General features: G+C 42.9%; 5 protein-coding genes across 7 annotated transcripts; 1 reads left to right on the top strand and 4 right to left on the bottom strand.

Moving 5' to 3' along the window:
* Positions 1 to 2: 2 nt before the first annotated feature.
* LOC131885241 (small integral membrane protein 20-like) lies at positions 3 to 701 on the bottom strand. Its single transcript, XM_059233203.1, has one exon. The coding sequence runs from the start codon at positions 279 to 281 to the stop codon at positions 3 to 5; it is 279 nt and encodes a 92-aa protein (XP_059089186.1). The 5' UTR covers positions 282 to 701.
* A 2,183-nt stretch (positions 702 to 2,884) lies between these two features.
* LOC131885237 (uncharacterized protein F21D5.5-like) lies at positions 2,885 to 14,589 on the top strand. Of its 2 annotated transcripts, XM_059233197.1 has the most exons (6): positions 2,885 to 3,043; positions 6,797 to 7,325; positions 7,394 to 7,996; positions 8,269 to 8,618; positions 9,198 to 9,276; positions 14,117 to 14,589. In XM_059233197.1, exons 2-6 carry the CDS (start codon positions 6,798 to 6,800, stop codon positions 14,255 to 14,257), a joined length of 1,701 nt encoding a protein of 566 aa, XP_059089180.1. In that variant the 5' UTR covers positions 2,885 to 3,043; position 6,797; the 3' UTR covers positions 14,258 to 14,589. The 2 variants fall into 2 exon arrangements, with proteins under 2 accessions (XP_059089180.1, XP_059089181.1); XM_059233198.1 differs by lacking the exon at positions 9,198 to 9,276.
* A 1,243-nt stretch (positions 14,590 to 15,832) lies between these two features.
* LOC131885235 (intraflagellar transport protein 74 homolog) lies at positions 15,833 to 20,723 on the bottom strand. 2 transcript variants are annotated; one of them, XM_059233195.1, is made up of 8 exons: positions 20,673 to 20,723; positions 19,884 to 20,061; positions 19,382 to 19,645; positions 18,919 to 19,208; positions 18,025 to 18,297; positions 17,583 to 17,945; positions 16,400 to 16,624; positions 15,833 to 16,073 (listed from the first exon to the last, which is right to left on the bottom strand). In XM_059233195.1, exons 1-8 carry the CDS (start codon positions 20,673 to 20,675, stop codon positions 15,861 to 15,863), a joined length of 1,809 nt encoding a protein of 602 aa, XP_059089178.1. In that variant the 5' UTR covers positions 20,676 to 20,723; the 3' UTR covers positions 15,833 to 15,860. The 2 variants fall into 2 exon arrangements, with proteins under 2 accessions (XP_059089178.1, XP_059089177.1); XM_059233194.1 differs by lacking the exon at positions 20,673 to 20,723 and adding an exon at positions 20,179 to 20,445.
* Positions 20,724 to 20,839: 116 nt separating this feature from the next.
* LOC131885238 (serine/threonine-protein kinase PAK 2-like) lies at positions 20,840 to 23,027 on the bottom strand. Its single transcript, XM_059233200.1, has 3 exons — positions 21,883 to 23,027; positions 21,616 to 21,821; positions 20,840 to 21,344 (listed from the first exon to the last, which is right to left on the bottom strand). Exons 1-3 carry the CDS (start codon positions 22,947 to 22,949, stop codon positions 20,932 to 20,934), a joined length of 1,686 nt encoding a protein of 561 aa, XP_059089183.1. The 5' UTR covers positions 22,950 to 23,027; the 3' UTR covers positions 20,840 to 20,931.
* A 46-nt stretch (positions 23,028 to 23,073) lies between these two features.
* Positions 23,074 to 25,368, bottom strand: LOC131885240 (uncharacterized). The gene is made up of 2 exons (XM_059233202.1): positions 24,952 to 25,368; positions 23,074 to 24,029 (listed from the first exon to the last, which is right to left on the bottom strand). Exons 1-2 carry the CDS (start codon positions 25,288 to 25,290, stop codon positions 23,187 to 23,189), a joined length of 1,182 nt encoding a protein of 393 aa, XP_059089185.1. The 5' UTR covers positions 25,291 to 25,368; the 3' UTR covers positions 23,074 to 23,186.
* Positions 25,369 to 25,654: the final 286 nt, after the last annotated feature.

Raw genomic sequence — 25,654 nt, 5'->3', positions numbered from 1 at the left:
GGCTAAGCAGTGGGTTTGGGGGGTGAATCCGGGTGGGTGGGGGCCTTATGCCCAGGTTTGCCTTCACGGTCAAAGGGATCAGTCCAGACCTTCATGTGTCCGGGTTGAATATCCTCGGGTTTAATGTTATGCTTTTGACGAATGTCGTGGGAAATCTTCTGCCACGGCTCGGGGTTCTGCATGGGCGCAATGATGATGGGGTAGCAAGCCGCGCCCAAAGCGCCCACCATACCGCCCACCAACACGGCGAAACGCCAGCCTTTCAGGGGTTTGGCGGCCATTTCACTGATCAGACTGCCTGGGCTGGACCGACGGGGCGGCGGGGGATGAGCGGGTGGGCCCTTGGGAGGCTCGCTGGGTCTTGGCAATCTGGGGCATCCACACGTAATAGGTGATCCCCACGCCGATGGCGCTCACCACGGCCATATTCAAGTAGAACCCTCGCGGTCGATAAACAGGCTGCTTCTTCAACATGCCAATCCGTGGCCAATGCGTCCCAACATGGACGAGGTGTGCCACGTGTGCCACGTGTCTCACGTGTGCCTGGAATTGAGACTCCACTCACTCACTTCTTCAGCCAGTTCAATCTGCGTTCTATGCGCTGTTCTTGGGTTCACACTCTGATCGAGATGTCCCAATCAGCTGTTCTAGTTCGGAGTCAGCTGTAGTCACTAGCCAGCGGCCACTTGAACTAGGCTCGCCGTTTTGAGTTCGGGTCAAATCAGCCTCCATCGGTTTAGTTTTGGGTCAATAAATTGCCTTTTTTGAGTGAGTGCCGCCAGGGGATAAACGTTATTCTCCACCGATTAGTTGGCGGTGCTTATTTTTAGAATTGTGGCAAAATGTTAAAAGGTTTAGATAGAGACTTTAAGGGTTATTAATATCGTGTTAGGTTAGGTTGGGTTAGGTTAGGTAAGGTTAGATTAGGCTTGATTAGGTCAGGTTAAGATTTAGAAAAGTAGCACCGCCAACTAGTCGGTGGAGAATAACGTTTACCCCGCCAGGGTGGGTTGTTTGTTACCTCAGCCACAAAATTAGTGGCATCATGGAGGGGCGAGGTAGCGACTTGAAAGTTCCTTTAGTTTGTCAAAGTTGATGAGTGACCTGAAATGGGCGAACACCCAAGTTAGGCTCATGGGTACGAAATAGTTTCACATGGCAGTGAGAAAAAGATGATGATGTCACTCTACTTTTGGGCGGTTACTAGAATGGAAATTTGAGCAACGTATTACTCTCTACCAATTGGCAGGAGGTTGGTAGTAGAGATGAATGTGTTGAAGCATTAATAGTTGCTGTTGTAACTCCAATCTGTGCCGTTACCCTTGCCCTCACATTTGGAACTGTATGTGAGCTAGACACTCAATCTACTACCATTATTGTTCAGGGCGAGCAACTACCTCGTTTTCACCAGAATGAAGGTGTTGAAAAACAAGTCAAGGGTTATTGCTATATCCTCATATGAAAGTTTCTTGTACCTAGGTTAGTGATTTCATATCATAAACGTTCCCTCAGTTTTAGCGCTTTTTTTCCGCTAATTATCTGGAAGCACTGACCTCGGTGGCCAAGCAGCCAATATAAACCTTGATATCAAGGCCAAACATGATAACAGAAGAGCCAATTAAACCCATCAAATGTAAGCTATTAGCGTATCAAAGAGTCTTGGAAAGTAGAGGCTCCAATAGATTGCAAGGTGTAAGGGGAAAAACCTGCTGGCCTGGTTAGATGTAAAAGGAATTGGGGTTAAATTTGAGGCCAACTAAAGGTTTCCCTCGCCGGGGCAATATCAAATGTAATTGAAAGTGTATGTTGGTAACCCATCTTCTCGTCAATTTTTATTTTATTGCAGCACTGTCACTTACCAAACCGGCATAAACTTGACTGGCATTGACTCGATCTGGCAGCTCTGAAAATGAATTTCAACGAATCAGGGTGCCGGACATTTATATTTAGGCCGATGAGCTTAGCCTAATCCAAAAAAGTTTTTCTAAAATCAATCGACGCTTATTAAAAAAGATGCATACATCGCAACATCATTGCCACAAAATATCAATGCTGTTATGAAAAGTCTGGAACTTCACTCGATTAGTGATCAATCACAAAATACGTTATAAACGGACAACTTGGGGCCTTGTCGATCAGAATTGTGATAGCGATGAAATCTAATGGGATACCCTGAGAAAACAAAAGTCACGAAGATAAACGTTATTCTCCACCGATTAGTTGGCCGTGCTCATTTTTAAATGTGTGGCGAAGTGTTAAAAGGTTTAGATATAGACTTTAAGGGTTATTCATAACGTGTTAGGTTAGGTTGGGTTAGGTTAGGTAAGGTTAGATTAGGTTTGATTAGGTCAGGTTAAGATTTGAAAAAGTAGCACCGCCAACTAATCCGTGGAGAATAACGTTTACCAAGTAACGAAGGCATGAATGGCTGAAGGAAATAGACTTGGGTCGGCATTAGTTGAAAGAAAAGAGTATGAGATCTTCCTCCTTGGCAAAAAAAACTTCCGTATTTTTTTGCCGAGGAAATGCAAACATGCTTACTTTGAGAAAAATGGAAAACGGCTTCTCTTCATCACAGAAAGTAAATCCTAATATAGAGGGGAGATTCTCCCAAAAACTGAAAGATCCATATTGCATCAAGTCATCATGACTAATGTTGGAGCAATTTTGTTTCCGATTGTGGGCCCATAATTTATCAATAGTACCAAGAAAGAACAGAATGGAATTAAAATGCAAATGCTACATTTTCAAACATTCATAAACTGACTCGCCAAAATTGCCATTTACCTCTCGTTTACGTGGCTTCGACATATTTTATCTCTTGCTCTGAATTCATGTTAGTGGATTTTAATACCGGTAAACCCTAATATTTTGGCTTGAACACTTACTCATATCAAGCTCAAGAACCAAACATTGCACCATAAATGTTATGAGTCTTGTCTCTTGGGACACACCTGCCGAATTGTATCGATTATCTTCATCGCGTGAACCCCGGTTTCTTCACAGGATCAAGCATCGAAGGGCGGCTCGTTTTTACGTCGAGGTAAGAAGCTAGGCTTGCCCGGGGCCAGTCAGTACCCTTCAAACCCCACCCCACCACTGGGTTGAGTTTAATCCGGTGAACATTCTTGTGATTTTTGCCACAGCGAGTAAAGATATTGCATATATGTAAGAGAGATAGAGAAACTCGGTTTTTGTAAAACCCTACTAGCCTAGACTGTTTGCTCTTCCAAAGATTCGTTCAATCTTTGAAGGGTGAAAAGTTAGCTCTCTCACGCTCAAATGCCATGTTTTTACTCACCTTGGTTGTAGCGTATGTATTGCTTTTAAACCCCAACATGCGATAATACTCTACAAATTGGAAGTACTGAGGGCTTCCCTAATGTTTGCATTGTTGAAGCGGGGATGTGAAATTGTGATAATTAGGAATCGATGATGATACTGTTTAATGAAGAATTACAGAGGCTTAACGTACGTTTTGAGAGCACCCTTAAGCCCTCGTGAATCCAGGCAAGTTAAAATAATGAAGTCTGCCTCTCTTCTCTCTCTGGCTTTATCATTGTACAATTTGCAACCCTTAAATATTCGTTGGGAATATGTAGATGCCGGATAAGTCGCACTTTCTTGACCAAAAAACCTGAGCAACCTTAAATTCAGGGGTTTATTTATCAAAAACCATGCACATTCATAAAAAACTCAGTATTTTAAATCTGTGGCATTTTATCACAGGTTACTTTTGGACCAATCCAACTAGGAATTTCAAATGCATATTTTTGCAGTCCAAAGAAAGGCGGTTTTGTTCCAAACCATGTAACGGAATGGAGTCAATGGAATTGTTCAATCCTAATTCATCATCCCAATCCGTTCAAGTATTTCAATCTTATGTAGCACCTTACATCACTTATTCATACCTATTTCACATATTTATGTCCAAAGACCCAAGCAAGGAAGCCCAGCCTCCCATCCTACCTGGATGCCTGGCAAGAAATTTCTGGCAATTTTTGGCACTCGAAAACGACTTTCAGGGTTCCTATTCACCGTTACCTTCAAGCCAAATCTCAATTCCTTTCCAACGTTTTGATTTCACACAAACGCCTTCTCGTTGGCCCATCCTACTTATCACACTAGATCATATCCGACTATGCCTCTTTCTCTGTCAACTCCGATCCAGAATAGCTCATTTTATCCTCGTCCAAATTGCTCAATTCTTCCTGCATGACCTTGTGCCCTGAGTGTGTACTTCATCTGACGTTTCACTTACGTTCCTAAGAAACACATCCACACAGTCCACACAGACCGTACATTACCATGGGATCTCAAATCAATCACAAATCTTGATAATACTTGGTGAAGCTTCAGAGCAAAAGCATAACAATATCATCATGGCGTACGTCAAGTGGTGTTTGGGTGAAAGTGTCATGCGTCTGCTCTTCGAAAAAGGTTATTACCCCGAGATTTTGCGTAACATCTTCTTCCGCTTGGATCCAACGTCTCTCTTGAACTGTTCCCGGGTGTGCAAGCAATGGAAGCGATTTTTAGATCAACATATCTGGCACATTTCTTCACACAGAGGAGGTGATCGGCGGATTTTGCATAATTGGGTCTATGCTGAGCCTCAAACCACCCGGATTGATTTGGCGGAAGTGCTCTCCAACCTCTCTTCTTCCAATCATAATGGCGGGGTTCTCATTCCATATGGAAGTCGTATGGATTTACCCAGATGTATTGTGGCGGATCAACATGATATTGTATGCGCTAATTTGGGTACGATTGACGTGTATGATCGGCGATCGGGAAAATTCAAGAGGCGCTTGTATGATGCCGAGATGGATTTCCATTGGAAGCTGATTCTTTCCTCCAAGTTCTTGGTAGGGAAGCAGCTGTCCGGGCACAAGATACATATTTGGGTCCGAGAGTCCGGATACTGCAATATCGTGATGAATAACTTGCCAACAGATTACTATCAGCAACGGGATTTTCATTTCTTGAACAACAATGTGATCTTGTTTGAGGTCAATTCGCGGGGTCATCATGGGAGCAAACTTCAAGCTATTGAGATCAATCCTACCACATTGACTTATGACAACCATTGGACCCATGAACTGGATTATGAGATGTTGTGCGTGAATCAGAGCCAAAACAAGATCATGCTCTGCTGCAAGGATTACCATGACGATGAAAAGAACTTCATCCTCAAGTTGATGTGCGCCCATTCCGGGCAGGTCATGCATCAACTGGTCTTTGAAGAGCCCGCTGATCATGACATCGTCAAAGGCCTGGCTTACACCGAACCTTTGGGGATTGTCATGCTCAGCCGGGCCGATGAGATCCGGGAGCAAGATTGGATCACTTTCAAGATTGTCAGCTCCAAGCTACTCCTTTTCGATTTGGCCCACGGATTCAAGATTCGGGAGCTGAACATCAATCTTTCCGAGTACTTTGGCGACCTCAGCCATGCGTGTCTCTCGATCTGGTGCGACCCGCCCTTTGGTCACATCCTCATGGCTGTCAAAGGGCGGAACACGAATTGCTCCAAGATTTTAATCTGGAACATTGAAAAGCTATTGCGCGGCACTGAAAATGGCTCGGATATCGAACCTCATCGAGTCATCGACACGGGTGGATTAGCCAATGCCGATGCCATTGTACCTTCCAACCATAAACTAATCTTCTCCAGTGTGAGCCATCAGAACCGAGCGATTCTTGTTGATAACGATTTCTGGGGCGACTTATGATGAAGGTCAGCCGGCAAATGTGTACATAGTCACGAGAAACAGATTACTTGCCCATTGTCTTGGATTACGCCAAGAAACCATGTGTTAATGAAATATCCCTGTGTTCAAGTATTATAAACGTTTTCAAAATGAAATATACCGTATTATATCCTTCAAGAAATGTGTTTGAACTCCTTATTAAAGGAGACGAAAAGTTTATTGGTCATTGATCTGATCCTGATTGTTTCGAGTTTGTCAATGAATGAATTCAATGAAGTATAAAATATTTGATAATCGAGCCGTCTTGTCGGAAATGGGGAAAGGTATTTGTTTTTTGACGTTCTGTTGGTACTTTATTTTGCAAAATTTCTCCATGACCTGTATATCGAAAATTGTGGAATTTTGATTCTGGTGCACCCACTGCCTAATCATCTTTCATGATCCGTTTACTTTGTTTGAGTTCAATTTTCTCGCCTCGTGTTCATTAGCAACCTTTATTTCACCACCTTTTTGGTTTGGTTTTCTACGGGCTTTTTTAGCCGCTACAGGGAATGTAATCCCCAGTACTATTGAAATGAACGATTATAGTTCGTCGGTTTTTCTCCTTTTTTAATCCTTGTATGATATTTGAAAACACAGACCAAGCTAGTCCTTGAATGTTGAGTTGATCTGGAATGCAATCTAAAAATTGGTCCAAGTCTGACTTGAAAGATGTTACCGGATCAATAAGGCCTACATATTCCCCACCAATATTAGAGGGAAGCAAGTTAAACAATAAAGGAGCCCGAGAAAGAAGAGAAAAGTGGACTTCATTGTTCAAACTAGCCTGGATTCTCGAGGGCTTGAAGGTGCTCTCAAAATGCACATTAAGCCTCGACGGTCGCTACAATTGGAGGCTTAACTTCATATGCTTTTAGGCCATGACGGCATTCTGATTTAGTAAAGACATGTTATTTCGATGATATTACAACATGAATGCGTCTCTCTTTCTTATCGTTCACTTGAGTTTCTAATATCCCTTATCTTAGATGAATTGTTCTATGAGTAAAGAAATAATCAATGAATACCCACATTTTGATTAGGATGGCCAATAAATGCTTCGTACGCTGTTGTTCAAAACGTCATCCAGATATCTTGTTGCCCAATAATGAGAGTCTGATGCTGGGAAGGGGACCCCAAACAAAGATTAAGGAGAAGCGTTGTTCCCGGGAACAAGTTCAGCTGTGGGCAAACTATTCCAAGTTCATCGTCCAACTCAAACAAATTGGTCCAAATCCGGCCGTGGTGAATGGCAAGGAGTTTGTCAAAGGTGACATTGGCGAACTTGAACACGAAGAGACGGTGGAATTGCTCCCGGGAGAATTCAAGTATAAAATCATATTCGATCCCAAACCACCCAAAGACAAGTCAAGTCCTCTGAGAGACCCGATTAAGCGCAAAATGACGACTGAGGTCAAAACACCCCTGAAAGTGTCTAAAACTCAGTCAAGTCTGTTTGACGTCGACTATGATATCACTGCCCTTGAGGGTTCGCACGGGTTTCGTTGGGAGAAGGTGCAAAATGGAGACATCTACGTAATGACTTCAGAGTCATGTGCCGGCAAATCAAAGGTAAACAAAGGTAGTCGGTCATCCCATTAGTTTATGACAACATTATTGATCGAGTGTTCTCTTTCTAGATTGCGGCATTTGACATGGATGGAACAATAATCACCACTCAAAGTGGTCGAGTTTTCGCCAAAGATGTTAATGATTGGCGGATCCTCTATCCCGAAGTTCCTGGAAAATTAAAATCACTCCATTTGGATGGGTATAAGATTGTGATTATCACGAACCAACGTGGGATTGCCATTGGCAGAGTCAAATTGGATGACTTCAAGGTCAAAGTCCAGCGGATTGCCCAAAAACTCAATGTTCCATTGCAACTTTTTTGTTGCTCGGGGGATGGTGGGATGTTTCGGAAGCCCCGGATTGGAGTGTGGAATCTATTAAAGGCTCGGATGAACGACAACATCAGTATTAACCAAGAAAGCTCTTTCTATTGCGGAGATGCTGCAGGAAGACTCGCTAGTTGGATGTCGGGCAAGAAGAAAGATTTCTCATGTTCGGATCGGTTATTTGCCCTCAATTTGGAAGTGGCTTTCCACACACCCGAGGAATTCTTCTTGGGTCAGAAACCCACGAAAAAGTATAACCTCCCCGAATTCGACCCCAAATCTGTGGATCCCAAAGCTCCTTTGTTAGAGCCCAAATCCACGGAATTGACCTCAGAAACTCAAGAGGTAAGTTTTTCAAGATCTGACACATACCAACCCTTCATCAAGTCGTGATTGGACGTGGAACAAAGAGGGTGGGTTGAATGGGTTACGATTCAATTCTGACACTTTCCAATCACAAGTCGATTTACGAGATCGCCCTCAAGCAACCCTTGGAGTGGTTCAATTTAGCTCTCCAAATGCGAGTGTGCGAGACATTCGACCAGATCCTAATTAAGTTGAGAACAGTCTGTGATTCCGGTTGATGATAATAACGAGCCCAATGCTCTTCCTCACAGGTCATTCTTCTGGTTGGCGTTCAAGGGTCAGGCAAGAGTTTTCTGGCCGAGACCATTTACGAACCTGCCGGTTACGTGGTGGCCAGTAACGATCGGTCAGGTGGACGCGACAAAACCCTCAAAATCCTCGCTCAAGCCCTTGACGCGGGTCAAAGCGTTGTGGTGGACAACACGCACGGTGAACGGGATACACGTCAGAAATTCGTGGAAGTGGCCCAAAAACGAGGCGTCCCTGTCCGATGCTTCTTGATGAAGGCTTCAGCTCAACAGGCCAGGCACAACAATCTGTTTCGGGAATTGATTGGTTCGGATCATGCCATGATTAAAGAGCCGCTTTTCCACGCTTTCAAGTGAGTAAACGAAGCGAATCTGGTAAAGCTATTTGGCTGGTCTCTTCCCCTTGGATGTTTGAAATGGAAGAAGTCGGGGGATGTGATTTCATGAATAAGATATACCAAGGAGAACCCAAGGAGGAGAGATCGATACGTCATGGTGCGAACATGATTGATTGATGCACTTCCTCTATGACAGTTGAGGGGTATTCAAATGTGAAACAAACGATCCCATTGCCTCCAATGTGCTTGTCAATGAGGATGACGAGATATTCGGCAGATTCCTTGATCATTTTCGTAAGGGGTGGTCCTCGGCAACCCCGATCTTGCGCAAACAGAAAACCACTCAGTGATTGGGGGAGCTGTTCAGGCGAAAATGAAAATTTTCGCCTTCCAATAATCATGAGCTCGTGAATGATATGCTCCCAAAGCCGCTTTTCTAACGGAATATTGGGTTCCATTTTCATAAGCTGAATAGGTTGGTTATTAAATGATGGTCACATTAGGCTAAAAGAGGAAAAACGGGCAATGCAGTTCTCAGGGAGACTTGAGTCATCCTGGTTTTCATTGGAATCCCAGGTTTTTGTTCTCTTTCAGGACTTGTTTTGGAGCCTCATCCAAAGCGATGCTGCCGAGTGTCATTGACGATGATCTTTGCGGATGCTCCCTTGCCCATGTAATTTGACTTGTTCTCCATATTTGGCTTTGAATTGAAATTACAGCATGCATAAAGTGCTCAAAAGCTAGAGGGGAGGGGAAGGTCTCGTCAGGAATGTTGGGAGAATCATGATTGTTCCCTTCATTTTTGACTTTGTTACTTTTGTAACGTACAATACAATGCAAAGTAATTGCATGTCATTTCTTTGGGCATGTTTTGGGAGCTTTTTGCACCTCATCACCTGTTGCATATTTGAAGGGCTTTAAATGCTACTGAAAATTTTCTGTCTCATTAAGACGTCAGTTGAGGGAGAATTTGGATCTTACAAGATTAAAAGTAATTGGATATGATAAGTCACAGTTTTCCCACCTTCAAATTTGAGCTTGACAATGGTTCTTATCGTGCTAATTTCAGCTTTTGAAAAAAGATACGATTGAGTTAGGCATTATTACTTACGTGTAAACCCAGTTGCGAAGCATTGTCAGTGCTAATTAACAAAAATGATAGCAATATACTTGAATAAGATTGGACATACATTTTATTAACTGGCTTAAAACGTATTTATCTAACTCAAGTTACCTCAAACCTTTACTCTCTTTTATCACACCTATATGACGCAAAAAAACTCAAAAGAATCTGAGATCCTTTAACAACTCTGATCATTTCGCTTATTTTATCACACCTCGCTCAAAGTGCGAACTTAAACCCAACTCAGGCTCATAAAAGAAGGGAATAAAAAACGATATGGGAGTGGTCCTTTTTATCAGCTCCATTTGATCCAACCCCATGTGCTCCAGAATGTCGCTTACTTCATTGACCTTGTGATTTCAAGAGCAAATCAAAACATCTTGGAGCCATAACATCCCACACGGCACTCAGTGAATTGTTTTCAACTTATGGAGGATGTAAATCCTTTTGCGCATCTACTCTGAACGGGAACTTGAGTCTTTTTGTGATCACTGATCTTGTAATCTGATGACGTGATTTGCTTAACAAACCGCAAGAATCGTGGCGGTTGGGGTTGAGCAGATTTCCTTCCTCTTCCTCAGTCACTCACGCGGAAGACTAAGCGCAAATAAAAGAATAAGGAGGAGGGTGTAATTTCCCTCATTGTTGAAAATTGGCTTTTGAGTCCATAATCATTGCCGTCATCCCGGCTAGCCAAATCTTCCTAGGATGCGAGAAAACAAGGCCACAGAGAGAGGAGCCCAAGGTGCTCCTTTTTATCGGTCTCAGACTCGTCTTTGGTTACTGAACGGTTTCTATTTCAGAAGTAAAAAGAAGCCATAAAATAAAAGAACAGTAAATAGTAAATATAATGACTAAAAGAATCACTCACCGACGTTAAACGCGGCGCAAGACAACAAATAAAATCTAAATCTAACGAGCAAATATCGAACACCTCACTACGCCTCAGGTACAAACACGAAAATGGCCAAAACCTTGCTAGAGCTTAAAAATCTTCATCTGGTCATTGAGCAGAATTTCATTCCGTTCAGGGCCATATTGCTCTCAGTTACCCATCATGAGTAAACTCGAGTCCTTTGCAAGGCTAGTGGAATCTTGGCCATTCCTACCAGAGACCAACTTTGTATCGTCAGCATAAGAAGAGAGACTGGCAGCAATACTAAGCTTTTGAAGCAGTGCAGTGAATATCATAAATAGGAGAGGCCCTAAGATGGAGCCCTGGGGAACAACTGACTTGACATCATGTATGTGACCAAGCGACCCTTCAACCTTAACAACTTGCTTCCTATCCTGAATGAAGCTTCTTATCCAATTGAGAACCTTGCCTTGGATTTTGATTTCAAGTCGACAAGCAAAAACGCTATTCAAGTATAAATGTTTTTTGCAGAAGTTGAATTTTAGTGCAATGCATGTATTGTTAACTTGTCTTTTCTAATCAATCTCATACTCTAGCGCATTTATTGTTTGTAGTGTGTGGTCTGAAATGATAAGAAAAGATAGAAATGAAGCTGGAAAAATTTGGTCAACAACCATCTTGCTCACTTTGTCTGGCATATTTTACGACTGCTTTTGTTTGGCTGAGGCGGAATTGTAAATGATGTTAATTACATGACATAGCTTTTGAAGTTTTCCTGAACGATTGTTCCTTTTCATTCTTGTTTAGCTATGTTTCTAGCCAAAGTAATTATTCCTCAAATTAGGAATTAATGTATGCGTTGGTTGTAAAAAGACATAAGTTTCTAATTTTTGTAAGATGTAACATAATACTTTCACCCATTATTGGGACAACCTCATTGAATTTTATAAAATATATGCAAAACAACCGAAACATTGCTCCCAAGGAACTTTGCCGAGGAGACGCTCTTCCCCCCATATTCTGTGCTGATTCCTGTCAGTACAAAGCTTGAAATGGATGTAGTGCAGATAAGGAGGCGGAGAGGGTTTCAAATGGATATCAGATAGCAATTATTCTTCCATTGAATCGGAGAAATTTGACAGATATGAATCAAGTTGCCTGCTAATGGAGACATCTTCAACGATACAAACGAAACCGAGTTCTCTTGGTGCAATAGTTGACTAGTTAACGAGTGATTTGCTTTGGAGCAGGTGCCCTGAACTAAGGTTTGGGATTCTTTGAATTAAATTATGGTCCCTTCTAAATCTTTTTCAACCCTTGTCAATGGACAAGCTGAATCCTGGGTCATTACTTACTAGAATTGCAAAAAGATACCTTTTACTAAGCGGTGCGATGAAACCTTGACGTCTTTCAGAAACTTTTTCTATGTTTAAGCTAGGTTTATTTAACCACGAAACTTTTTCAGAATCGTTGTGTTACTATATTTTAACTAGTTGCTTCAAAGAGCAAATGAATGATTGTTTTTTCACACTTAAGCTAGAATATAAGTAATTCACATTGCTTTATCGCCAAGTCATGGAATAAGTTGGTTTCCTTTTCAAAAGCATATTTCCATTTCGAAAACAGCCAGAAAACTAAAGGAAAAACGTTCCCCTGGATTTTTTAAAACAAAATTTGCATATCGTCATTTCCGTAGTTTATTAGCCATTATACTAATGGAAATAAAGAGCAATGCGTAAGTAATTTACTTGATGCCTGATAATAAAGCGGCAATTTCTTTTTTTTGGTTAGTTTCAACTGGCGTTTAAAATACAACCAATCATCTCGAAGTTTCCACGATTTCCGTGTTCTCTGCCTCAGTTGACCCACACGGAGTGTGTGCGTGTGTGCATTGGGTCGATTCCCAGGGTACTTATGTGTGTGTGTGAGAGGGAGAGAGAGTGTGTGTGTAGTTGGTTTATATCAATGTTCACCATGTATGAAGACCCTGATCGGGACTGGAGTGGAGTGGAGTGCAGTGCAGTACATACGTAGTTCATAGTATGAGGTGTTGTTCCCTTGTTCGTTCATCCTGGATGGCCGAATAGAGACGTGGTTGCTCCGGGCTCGCTTTTCCTTCCCCCTCACCCAGAGCTTATCCAGTCGTTTTTCAACTTTTCCAAAGCTAGGATCTCTTCAGGGCGTCATACTCGCGCCAATTTGGGACCGAAATTACTAGCCTGGTGTATGTACAAATGTTCATTCTTGCTGCGTCCATCCATCCAGAGACCCGAGAGTGCTAGTGACGTAATAAGTGACAACGAATTCACGTTTATGGTGTTGAATGAAGGAAATCCAACATTGTGAGCCAAGCATCATTTTAGTTGACAAGACGCCAAAGTCGTTGGAGATAAGTCCCGAATCGTGGGGAATAATTAGTCAACATTGACTGAAAGTTTTTATCAGCGGAGAATTCGTTTGCTTCTTTGGAAGTTCAGTTCGAGGTCTCGTAGTCGGTCGGAGCTCTTATTCCCAACATCCACCTACTCATTCACCTGATGCAAACGCCACAAACCTGTGACTCCTTCCCGAACTTGAGCGAGACACACATGCTTTAAATGAGACTCCTTACCAATCCGTGTTGGTAGCAGCTTATTGGTCGTGGTGGTGGCCCTTGTTGGTGGTTTGATAGTTCACTCTGGGAACGTTTTTTGTGCAACCACCTTCCACCATGAAGCGGAATGGTGTTGTTGGTCTTTTCGGCCTACTGATTTATATTTCGTGCCTGGTGTTCGAATCAGCTGGATATTGTTGGCAAGCTGGATACAATCCAGGCTTCACAGGACCACCCAAGGTAGAGCAGGTCAGCATCGATACTATCCGCGTCTCTTGGGATGGTATCGTCAAGCATCGTGATTGTGCTGACCAGTTTCTAGTCAAGTTTTGGCCTCGCTCCTCACCTCAGCAGTACGCAACCTCCGACCTCGTGCCCCCCAATGTAAATTTTATTGACCTGAAGGTTACCCCCAAAATCACATATCAGTTCCAAGCTGTAGCCCGTGAAGACAAAGGCCTCATTGGTGGCATCGATTGGAACAAATCTCCCGTGACAGACTTCAAGACCTCCACCTTCAACACGGAGGTTGAAGAATCCGAGAAAGGCGTCTCTGAGCTCCAATATAATACCAATTCGGGCATGAAACCCGGGGTTGTGAATGCCGATGCCATTCGCGAATCTACTCTCAATACTCAGTACCACGGGGATGAGGTCATTCAAGTGGCGGGCATGTCTCTGTTTCTGTTGGTTGGTGTGGTCATTGCGAGTCTCTTAGCCATTGTGATATTCATTGGAGTAATGTACAAGTGCTTTTGCGTCAAGAGGAAGGATTATGACATCGATGTCGAGATTGAGGAAAAAGTTGATGCCGCTGAAAGCGATAATGAAGATGAGAAGGACAGTCACGAAAAAGACAATCTCTATCCTGAGAAGAATCAGGCCTAGAAAACCAAACGAGTGATTCACCCAATGATTCCATCATATGCATTATCTTTCAGGGCACGTTACCAAGAACCCGACTTAAACGAAGGCTTCAGCGCCATTGCGAAAGTGAACTTTGTGCCCAAGTTTCGAAATCCAGAAGAAGAGAGACTCTATCGCATGTATCTTCAAGAGAAATGAGCATCATAATGAAGTGACAAAAAACCCTCATACATCATGTTTTTTCCACTAGAACTTGATGTCCTTCAACGTTGCAAGCTCGAATGTTCTGGTGATGTTTATGTATCGAGTTGCTTTATGCCAAATGACACTTTTATTGGTGACAATGAGCGCAACAGTCAGCCCCATATTCTGCACAGTTTCAGTGATTGACCAGGAGAGTGTCGAGCGTGAAATTCTGAAATTCGATCCGCCATTTCATTGTAATATGAAGCACAAAGAATCTGTTCTCGAGCCCACGGAATTACTATATTTGCCTAAAGCATTCAACTATTAGTTTTCATAATAAAAATTAACGTCTTTCCAAGGCTTTGAACGTGCTTTTGTCCATGCTACCCAACAGGAGATTTATGTCACCCATATATTCCACGCCAGTGACCATTCACGCTTTGTGACACCCTTTGCTCCATCCCCTCAATTTTGAGAGATCTTTCTCACAAATTTGAGAGAGCAAACAAAAGAGGGTCAAACACCTCCAGATGTCCCCACAAAGTCACACCCTGGTGTGTAAAGGTTTTCCAAAGACAGTTTATGAACGGTATCACCGGTTGTTGACTAGATTCAGATATGTTTATTTCTGTAAACTCATTTCGGATTAATTGAGTCTCCAAGTGGTACTCCTCGTCCCACAACTAGTGGAGCAAACTCAGGGCAAACTTGTCCACCCACGCTATTTCTGAACGCCAACCAAAGCCGTTGTACCCTATTTGCATTAGCAGTCGATCGTGGACGGTTGCGTACCACTACCAAGCAAACCATCCCCTCATACGGTTAAGAAAAATGGACATTTTTCAGTGCTCTTTCACCCTCTGCAAGGTTCAGTGTATGTACTACTTATTTCGTACACTATGGGAGTCCTCTCTGCTGCTCGAACAAAAGCGTCCCGTACAAAGCGGACTGAAATTATTGTTCTGTTCTTCCACTTATTTCATGAAGCACTTGAATCTGGCATGTTCTCGTGTGAGTTCTCGAGTTGTCAGGGCTGTTGGGATGAGGGCTCATCATTTATTCATTTCATTTTCAGTTGTTCTTCCTTACCCCGAGAGAAAAACTCCCTGCCCGTTTCCCGCCGTTAGTAGTAAACGGAATGACTTTGAACTACGAGATTTGGCTCTTATGCAGAATGTTTTTGTAAGTTAGAAGTTAGATGGGTAAATTGAGTGCCTGGTGATTGCATTTCCCCGCAATGTGGGGAGATCTCGCCCATTTGAGAGAACCTCTTTGTACATACAGTATGTTGCTTGCTTGAGCCAATGCGATTCTGACGGATTCCTTCACAATCCCCAATCAAGACGAAAAATTCATTTGGCTGCCTTGTTGAATGGGGTGGCAAAAGCAATAAATTACCATGGCCGTAATGGATTGTCACAGGTCCATCACCTTGCTGTGGAGTTGTTATCCATATCTTCCTCAAGCCGGCGTTTCTCCAAATGATGTTTCCGGTGCTTGCTTTCAAATTGTCAAGCATTCATTTCAGGTTTCAAGAGACACGGTTGGGGTCTGGCTTTAACGAAACTGGTTGTAGGAGGGCAAAAGTGCAAAGGTTGGCTGAATTGGTTGAGAAAGATAAAAAAACTAGCTTTATTGCATTGGGTTGTTCTTTGTGCTCTCAATCAGAAGTTTGTTAAAATCCCTTTGCATCTTGATCACTTTGTTTTTCGTTGGTTCAAAATTCATCTCCGCTTTTTTGTTGGAAATGAACTCTTCAATGGCAAAGTTGTTCTGATCATGGTGGCTCCATTTCTTCTCCAGGTTCGTTAGTTGAACATGGGTCTCATTATCGGCCAGAGTTTTCTGGAATTGAAATGTACATGATTGAAACGGGCGGACCTGTGATGTAACTATAACTGCTCTTACATTTTCATGTAATTGTAGTTGTAGCTATTCGCATTTGAAACAATGCAATTGAGATGTTGCAACTACAGATTCGAGCACATTACAAGTTTTAGTGCGTAGACTTCTGAATTATTCTTAAATATTCATCGAAATAATTGTATGCGTGATTATTTACATTTGAAACCCAAAGTATCATTAATAGCATACGTCTCAGAAGTAATTGACACCGGCTTGGAAACGAGTAGTCCTCACTAGAAGTTCAAATCAATTTTACAACACCATACCTTCAATTCGTCGTGTTTTTCTTTCATCTCTGCCAGATTTTGCGCCACACTGATTTTCCTTCCCGACAGCTGCTCACGCTGTCTCTCCAAAATGGCGCGTTTTTCCTCGGCATCGTTACGCAACCGGTCCAAGTCGTTAAACACGATCATTTCTTCTTGCATGGTCTTCATCTTGTCCTTAAGAGTGGTCATTTCGGTCCTTATCTTGTCTTCCAAGGCCTCAATCTAGAATTGCAAACATTGTTGTTACGATTTGATTAATATCCATACTTTGGCAAGTTATCTCCTGGCCGGAGAATGTGGCTCAGAGAAAAGGAACCCGCCCTGTGGTTGGAACAGTTTTTTGGCGGCCTGAGACAAAAAGTTATTCTCAGTGGAATCATTCTGAAAGCCAATCAATATTAATAATTTGATTTGGAGATCCGAATTGTCCAGAAGCTGAATTTTCGTCGCTTGATTTCTTATGTCCCCAGTGTCAAACATCATTGTCAAGGTCGATTAAACTTGAAGATACAGCACAGACTACTGAATATGGCGACATATCTTTTAACAACTTGAAATACTGGCTAAGTTGCAGGGCGTGAAGGCATTGATTGATAGTAATGCAATGAAAATGAAATGCAGACGTTGAACGAAACCACGTCTCCGTGATTGAATGAACGAGTCTTGGCAACACGGCTCGTTAGCCTTGGGTTGAATGAATTGATGAGTTGTTCTTAATGATACAACTTTTTATGGACTTATAAGATTGAAGTCTTTATTCCATTAGATTTATACGTTCGAGTCCTTGCGCAAGTCCAGCCAGTTGTAAGCTCAGACGTTCTTTGTTCTGTGATGAAATTGTCATGTGTGGGGTTTTGCCACATTAAGTATTTAAAGGTCCCGAACTGAGTTATGGCTGCTGTCGTATACTTTGACGTAATCCAAGGGTGATCTATTCGGCCACCAAAATGAGGCCATTTCCAGATAAAATCATTACCATTGCAAATGACACACATTCCTAGATTTCAATCGCGACTTGTTTCGAATAATTTGCCCTCCAATTCCTGAAGGTTTATATTTCCATCGGGCCCAACTTTAATAAGATCTCCCGGCGAATTCCAACGACAAAGCTAACGACCACAATATTTGGTAGCTCTGACGATGTACGTACATGCTTCGGAATTTGGTTTGCAAGCATTACCTTTTCAAGATTCAATTTCAGTTGGGACTGCTCTTGGTTCAAGTTCTCCAAAGTATTTCGGCTTTTCTCAGTCTCGCCTTCTTTGAAACTCAAATCCTCTTTCATGGCTCGGAATCCTTTGGAGGTGGGCAAATGACCGATGTGACCGAGATTTTTACTGATTTCTCCGGCAGTCTCTTCAATGGCCAACTCAAGGCGATTGATTCTTTCCTGCTCTTCAGCTTTACTGTCTTCAAAGGTGTTCAGAAATTGATCCATGGTTTCCTCCCGTTTCCGCAGCTCCCGATACTTTTGATTTCGTTCGGATTGATGCTCTTCCATTTGCTCTTCGATTTGACTTTGTTCATCTTTCAAATGGCGAATCTGTTGAATAATTACAATTTAAAAGACCTCTGGACGCCTCAATGAGGAGGATCAAGGATTCTGATTGCTCAAGCATTACCTGCTCCTGAGTCTCAGCAATTTGGCGCTCCATGGTGGCAATCTCGGCATTATCATCCTTCACTTGCTGCAGAAGGCGTTCCCGTTCTTGAGCAGGTGTGCCTCGTTGGTTTTCTTCCTCCAAGAGCTGATCTCGCTTTTCCTCGGCTTCCCGAAGTTGTTCATAAAGCACCACAGCCTCTCGCTTCAAAGCGGACATGGCCAATTCATCCTCGAATGCGGCCCTTTGAGTGTTCAATGCGTCAAGCTCCTGGTTCATGCGTTCAATTTCAACCTAGGACGAGGACGAGCAACATTAAGAACAAAAACAACTTACTTAACGTGATTAATCATCAACCTCTTGAAAGTCTAATTGTGACTTGTAGCAGAGTTGGACAAAAACAAGGGCGGAGTTGTGAAGCATATTGAACCCGACGGTATTGCTTATTCATGTTGGCAAAGGAGTGAAAGTGCGTCATTTGTCTTCTGGGTTCGACAATTACAAGGTGTCAGAGAACCAGGTCAAAACCAATGTTAGGCCATTCTGCCCGACTGGTCACTTAATTTTGAGATCGTATTTCAGTCCTTTGCATAGCTGTCGATTTAATTTAGATGGTTTCAATCAAACTCATTTTGACATGTTTCCAAGCGAACTTTTGCTTCTTGGACTGAACGAGAGTTTATGTCATTCACATTCGTTTGGAAAGGGGAAAAAAAACCCAAAAGCTGTTTCACTTCAATCGAATCCCACTTGAGAATGCAAATCTCGTTTTCGTACTAGAGATATCATCTTTTGACATATTTCATTCTTCTTAATTCAAGCGACTCTAAAATTCAGACATCCAATTCAAATCTTCAATTGTTAATCTGAGTAAATTTGCTCGTCTTAAATTGCAATTGCAATGTTGACACGTACCTGGTATGCGGTGTTAGCGTGTTTGAGCTCCAAGTATTTATCTCGGATTTCTGGATTCATAGCTGCAACCAAATTGTCGGCCATGTTTCGCTCAGCTTCGATTTCTTGCTCAAGTTGCTCGGCGATACGTTCCTTTTCTCTTCGGGCTTCAAAGAGCGTTTCAACAACTTTTTGCTCCTCATCATTTTTGGCTTTCAGCTCCGCAGCTTCTTGCTCAACCTCCAATCGATCCGTGTCGGTATTCAGCTTATCCACCAATAAGTTGTAGTCAGCCAAAACGCCCTGTTGTTCTGGAATTTTTGGAAATCAAAGTAGATGCATAACGGGACTAAAGCTTTAGCAGTCTTTATCTTGGCGTCATTGAATATTTGATAGTGAAATCGTGCAAGGCTCAAGAAGCTGTTGGCACTAACAACATTTACATATTTTGCTCATAATGTATTGAAAATGGCAATAAATTTACCTGTTAACTCGGATGCCAACTCCTTGACTCGTTTATCATAAGCTAAATATGTACTCTGCTCCTCCTGAGCACTGCCGATCTCACGATGCAACTTGTTAACTTCCGTTTGCAATTCAATCATTTTTGTCCTCAAGAGACCCAAGTAGTAACTCTTGTCCTGGAATTGTCTCTGAGGTCCTCGACCGGTTCCAGTTCGCATCCCAGTCAATCCCTGTTGTGTGACGGGTCGATCCGTCACAGAAACTGGAGTTTGTAACCCGATCCCTAGGAAATATGAACGTACTTATGATGATTTTTTATTAAATATTCGCCCGAAAAGGAAACACAAGTAAAGATTGATACTTGAAAGTAAGGTCAATCAGTTCCGTAAGGAAACTTCAGAGGAGAAACGAAGATTGAACGGATTAAACACTCGCAATAAGTGAAACAAATCATCCAGCAACCTCTCGACATCCACATTTACCACGAGGCTGAAGATATCTGATGAACTGAACGGACATACCTCCTCTGGACATGGGTCGATTTTGCATCGCGGATGCCAAAGCTCGCGATGCTGTACCAGGAACAACACGTGCCCCAATAGCTGATCCAAGTCTTCCGGTTGTGGGGCGCCCAAAAGTGCTCCCAGGGCGGTCCCCAATTGCGGAGCCCGCCCTTGAAAACGGTCTTGCCATGTCACTCTACGAAGATAGAGAGGGGTAAAAAATGGTAGAAAAGAGAACCCGAGTACTTGGCTTAACAATTAATGTGTCAATAACTAATTTTGAACGGAGATGTGCTTGGGCCCTTGACAATACCTGGAAATCCCCCCTGTGGCTAATGGCGGTTCCAATCCGGGATTGGACCTGTTTATACCCCGTTTTCGGTCTGGCCGTATTCAGTCTGGATCCGTCCATGTCAAAGTCGTGTCCTTGAGCCGTCATGGGTCGGGATTGTAGGAATGCCGAATCCGTCGAGGCCATTCCGGCTGTCATGGGGCGGACTTGATCATTGGACAAATTGACCGATGTTTGGGGCCGGCTCACTCCGGAAAATGGTCTGAGGTCCTCTTCTTCGAAATCCATGGTAGACCCTGATTCCTATCAATCTTGGATTTATTGGCAATTGATAATCCAAGCAAACCAACGGAAATGCTCAAAGTAGGGATATCACAGAAAGTAAGGAACAAAAAAAGAAGAAGAAGAAGAAGAAAGATCGACTACTGTACGGTACATGGCACTCTACGATCATACAGACAGAATATTTAACGTGAGAAGAAAGTTATTGGTCACTTTGAGCGAGTGCTACTCACCATTGCGCCCAATTGCCTCGGATCCCACAATTGCTACCCAATAATCAGTGAAAGAATGCAGGTATGTGAACGCTGGCGATGATAGCATGAGGAAAGCCGGTTATGAAATAGTTATACCTAGTTATACCTGACCGAGGGAGGAGAGACAGACATGATTCTCATAGTGCGAGCGGCAACCAATTAAGATGGCATATGTATTTCCAGCATATCCTAGAGCCTTGTACAAATTTAGGAGCGACAAATCATAATTGGCATCAAGTCATATCAAGCCCTTTTTCTTCTGTATGGTTGCTTTGATATTCGGCACAATCGATGACAAGTGTCCGGCCTTGCCTAGAAATTTATGTTGCAAGAGTTCGGGAACAGTCGCTCGTTTCTCGGGTTGGAATTGAAGACACGCGTCTAGAAAGGATCGAAGGTCTTGAGATATGTTGTCGTTGTTGATTGGGGGATGGCCTTTCTGAGAGATCTGGTACATGGCCTGAATGGGCGTCTCGTTCATGTAAGGAGGATTTCCATTCAGCATTTCAATGGCCAAGATTCCCATGCTCCAGACATCGACTTGGGTCGAGTAAGTGTTCTTTTTGATAATTTCAGGAGCCATCCAATAAGGCGTACCGGCAAATGTTTTACGCATACGATTTCCCGCGACGTTGGCGGCAAAGCCGAAATCTGGAATGGATTCGGAAAGATCGTAATCGCTTGACATACAAGTGGTCTCCCATTTTTCGTGAAATCCTTTCCATTATTGAAGGGACAAGATAATTGAATCAAATCGTATTCAATATGCATGGATGGCTTGTGGGAACTCGCATCATCAATATTAAGGCAGCCAAATCTCTATCAACGCATTCTAACGGAAAGGATTTTCATGTCAAGCCGGTTTTACTTGATTTGGGAAACCCTTTCCTACTTTGAGAAAATATCATGTCCAGCATATTACCTGTGATCTTGACGGCCCCCTTGAGAGAAAGTAATATATTATCGGACTTGATATCACGATGAACCACGTCGTGTTCGTGCAAATATCCTAGGCCATTGAGAACTTCTTTACAAATGGCAGCCATTTGAGGTTCTTTCAGGATGGTACATAAAACCACGTCGGTTAAAGCTCCAGCGTCCATGTATTCCATCACCACGTAAAGTTCCCTGTGAATTGGTATGTACTTCAACATGTCTATCGTATTCACAAAACGATGATCGCACTTACCATTGTGTGACAAAGATATCCAGGAAAGACACTAAATTGGGATGGACTAGTTCCCTCATGACAAGAACCTCCATCAGTAGATGCACTTTCTTGTCGCCAGAATTCAAGTCGATTGTTTTGATGGCCACTTTATCTCTGGTCTGGCCATGGACTCCGTGATACACCACGCCTCCAGAACCGGAGCCCAACTTCTTACCTTTGCTGTAAATCTTCTCCAATGTCTTTGGGTTGCACAACTTCTTCATCTCCTCCAAGGCTTCTTCGTCATTAAAATTTGACACTTGCCGATAAGCGCCCAAGGGTTTGTCGCCGTTAAACTGACCTGATCCACTCTCTGGCCGAAGTTCCACCAAAACACTCGGTGGTTGTGGCGGTTTGGATCGGAAGGTTTGTCTTTTAAAGCTAGTGGGCTTCTCTCCGAAATTTTTCTTCAGCTCTAATATAGCGTTAGCCATGCTTTTATGAGCTTCCGATAGTTGCAGACACTCAAATTCCTCAGTGTCTTCTAATACAGAGAAATATTGTTCACTGTTTTGGAACTCCATCGGCGATTGAGGAACTTGAACTGTTGGTAGATGGCTTGATGTAGGCGTGGCGGGTGTGACGTTCAAGTAGAAAGTACTGCGGTGGGCAGGAGATTCGGGCTTTTTTATAGTGGGTGGCATGGGCTTCTCAGCCCGTGGGGGACAGTGGGCATGGGGTAATGGTGGGATAGGTCCTTTCCCCCGACGCTTGGATCCATCCCTCGAGAACTCTTGGAAAAACTTGAGGACCCTCGCGCCCGCTTCGGCAGCCTCCGAGTTGCCATTCCTGCAATCTTCTTCCACTTGTTTTAAGAAGTAAGTCATCCATTCTTCGGGCATACCTACAATCGTTCCGTCAGATTGTTTTTTGACTTTAACCTTGTGCGTGAAGTTGGTGGGCAAACTTATGTCCAATTGTGGTTCTGTCCTTGAGAATCGTCCCGAGATCTTGTCCCGCACCAAATTAGGCATGGTTCGACTACGAGGGCGTGCCGAGTCTTCGGAAACACCCACTTGCTTTTGTTTCTTTGAGAACAAGTCCATATTTCAAGATAATACTCGGGCCACTAAGCGAGAACCTCGAGTTGGTGCGCAGGATGCAGCATATTTACTGATAAGAAGGCCAGTTGTTGAAATAGACTGACAAGCAGTATGTAACTTGTGCGTATTCTCGGGCAATTTCTAAGAACGCTTTATTTCCCATTTCGTCAGCAAATAATACACATAAGGGTCTCAAAGTTTGATACATATAGAAAGTTCATCATAAAGTAGAAATCTTGCTCATAGCAGGCGAAAGGGGTCGTCCTCTTTTTCCCCGTCAAGTTCTGTGATCCTGAACTCCTTCAATGGGTTGGCACTCTTAGATTGTAAAATCACTCGCTTCCGGCGAATTTTGACAGGCTCAGGGTTTTCTGAATTAGGGGCATTGTTCTCGTCGTCCAGTTTAGGACCGATTTGTGGAGAGGGTTTCTTTTCAATGATCACTTCATGATCCTGAGGCGGACTGACATTGTCGATATCCAGAGGTTCGATCTTGGAGGAGGCAAAATGTCCGGACTCGCGCAGTTTCTCCAAGAGAAGGTCTTTCTTCTCATTGGCAACCTCCTCGGAATCCCCCTCCTTCAGGGCCAGAGTCTCGATGATCTTTTCCAATTTTGCGGCTTGTACTTCCAACATGCGTTGGGTCTCTTCTTTGGCCTGCAGGTTCTTGAGGTCGTGACCATATTGAATCGAAGCTTTCTTGCCTCCTAAAACATCTCCAGTTTCGGACTGCAGGTTATCGGGAAGAAGACGCCCCGAGCTCTCCAGAACCTCCCGTCGCCGTTTTTGACCGTAGGCGAGGGCTTCGTATTTACCGCCCATAATTAAGGCTTGGACATCGTCGCCTTGAGTTGAGGCTCCTCTACGGAGGGCATTTTGAAGGATCACCACACCGAATCCGGCGCTGGCCAAGACCGTAATCAAGAGCAAGACCGGTAGAATCTCCTTGAGCTTGGGCAAATATGATGGGGAGTCGAATCGGATTCGGCTACGAGTCCAATTTCTCTTCAAGTCCTCCCAAGACATGCTCATCGGATCGGGGATGTCAGCCTCATACTCGTCAGCCTCATTGAAGGACCCATCCTAGGATGTTAAGATTTATGTATTGTTTATTTTGCAATCATTTACAATTTTAGATCGGAGGAATTACATGAATTCCAATGACTAAGGGCGAGGGTAGTCACAAGAGTGGTCGTCACAAACTTGACATTTTTTAGGCATTTTTCAGCTGATGAAGTACGATTTGACAAAAGTGCATTAATTCCCTAAAGATAAGGGCCAAGCTGAGCAAAGCTAAATCTCTAAATTCCAAGTTACGAGTGCAATTTACAACTGGAGTCATTTCAATACGTCAACTAATAATAATAATAAGTCTAAAACTTTTCCATCATTTAGCAGCGTTTTTAGCGAAGTCAAGTGAAGTGGCAGATTTCAATAGTACTGAGAGCATAATTGTGATTGCCAGTGAACTTGCACAATGGATTGAAAGTTTCAGTCTATCCCAACGTAAGGTAAAAATTCAGATTTGAGTAAAGAGGCAACCCTGGTTTGACGTGCCAAAAATCAGGGTTACATTTGTAGTCTATGCATCTCGTTTCCCGCCATGCGGCCAGTAATATTAGGTTATCTCCTATGAATTCTTACCCGACACCATCACTATTAAACAACGATCCCTATACGTACTGTCCCTGTTGACTCTAATCTCTTAACATTTCAAAAGACATTCGAGGCCTGTTTTTCTCGCTTTGAGACACGAACACCAAATTTGCAATTCATCTTCCATACTTGTTTCTTGCAAAGGTTCAGAGTTGACAATTGACAACTCGCTAAGGGAAAGTCGGGGTAAAACACTCTGCCAAATTACATCTTTGGAATAAAATGTTTATAACCAATCCTAACGTCTATATTTATAGCTAACATTGGGAAACATTGTGCTTAAACCGAATTAAAATCATAAGCATGTTGATTTAATTATTCATTCAACTCCCCAACACCTAAAACTCACCTCATAAAGATTCCTGTGAGGTGGAAAACGCAGACTTTGCGACTGATTGTCAAGAGATTCTGGAGAAGTGTCCAACGATGAACTGGAAACCTCGATACCTGAATCTGGCGTCTTATGGTTTGCCCTCGGTGAGGAGCAATACGTGGTAGGGGTGCCATAGCAAGGGTTGAAACGCCCATTCGAGGAATTCGGCGCCTCGTGGCTTATTTTCCGGAAGCGAAGGTGGGCGTTGCTTACGGTAGAGTTATTCAATTCGTTTTCGACGTACATAGTGGGAAGGCTAGCCCTTCCTCCCAAGGTTGCAACGCCCCTTTCTTCGTCGGGAACCATTCCTTCCATGTTTCAAAATTGTAGGACTTCTTGTTAGGATGACTGTCTAGGAAGACTACCTCAACTGAGAACGGGTTTGCTCAACATTTGACTTCATCGTAATTTTGGGGAGGAAACTTTCTCATTTGGCTGGAAAATTCCGTTCTTGTTCACTCAATCTTTTTAATATCTGGCGATATTCAAAACCAGACGCTCAGTTCAGATTCAACCGAATTTCAATTCAAAAGAATTCAATTACATGGATATCTAAATGAAATATTAATCAAGCATTGAACTGNTCTTTCGTAGAGGGGGAGAGTTAAACACACGCACTGGAAGATGTTCAATGAAAAAAAAACATTCGAGAATTTTAACATACAATGAAAAGAATAGC

The sequence above is a fragment of the Tigriopus californicus genome, chromosome 8, assembly GCF_007210705.1.
Source record: "Tigriopus californicus strain San Diego chromosome 8, Tcal_SD_v2.1, whole genome shotgun sequence".
Classification (NCBI taxonomy): domain Eukaryota; kingdom Metazoa; phylum Arthropoda; class Copepoda; order Harpacticoida; family Harpacticidae; genus Tigriopus; species Tigriopus californicus.
Note: the sequence above shows the minus strand (reverse complement) of the source record. Positions and strands in the feature narration are given on the sequence as shown.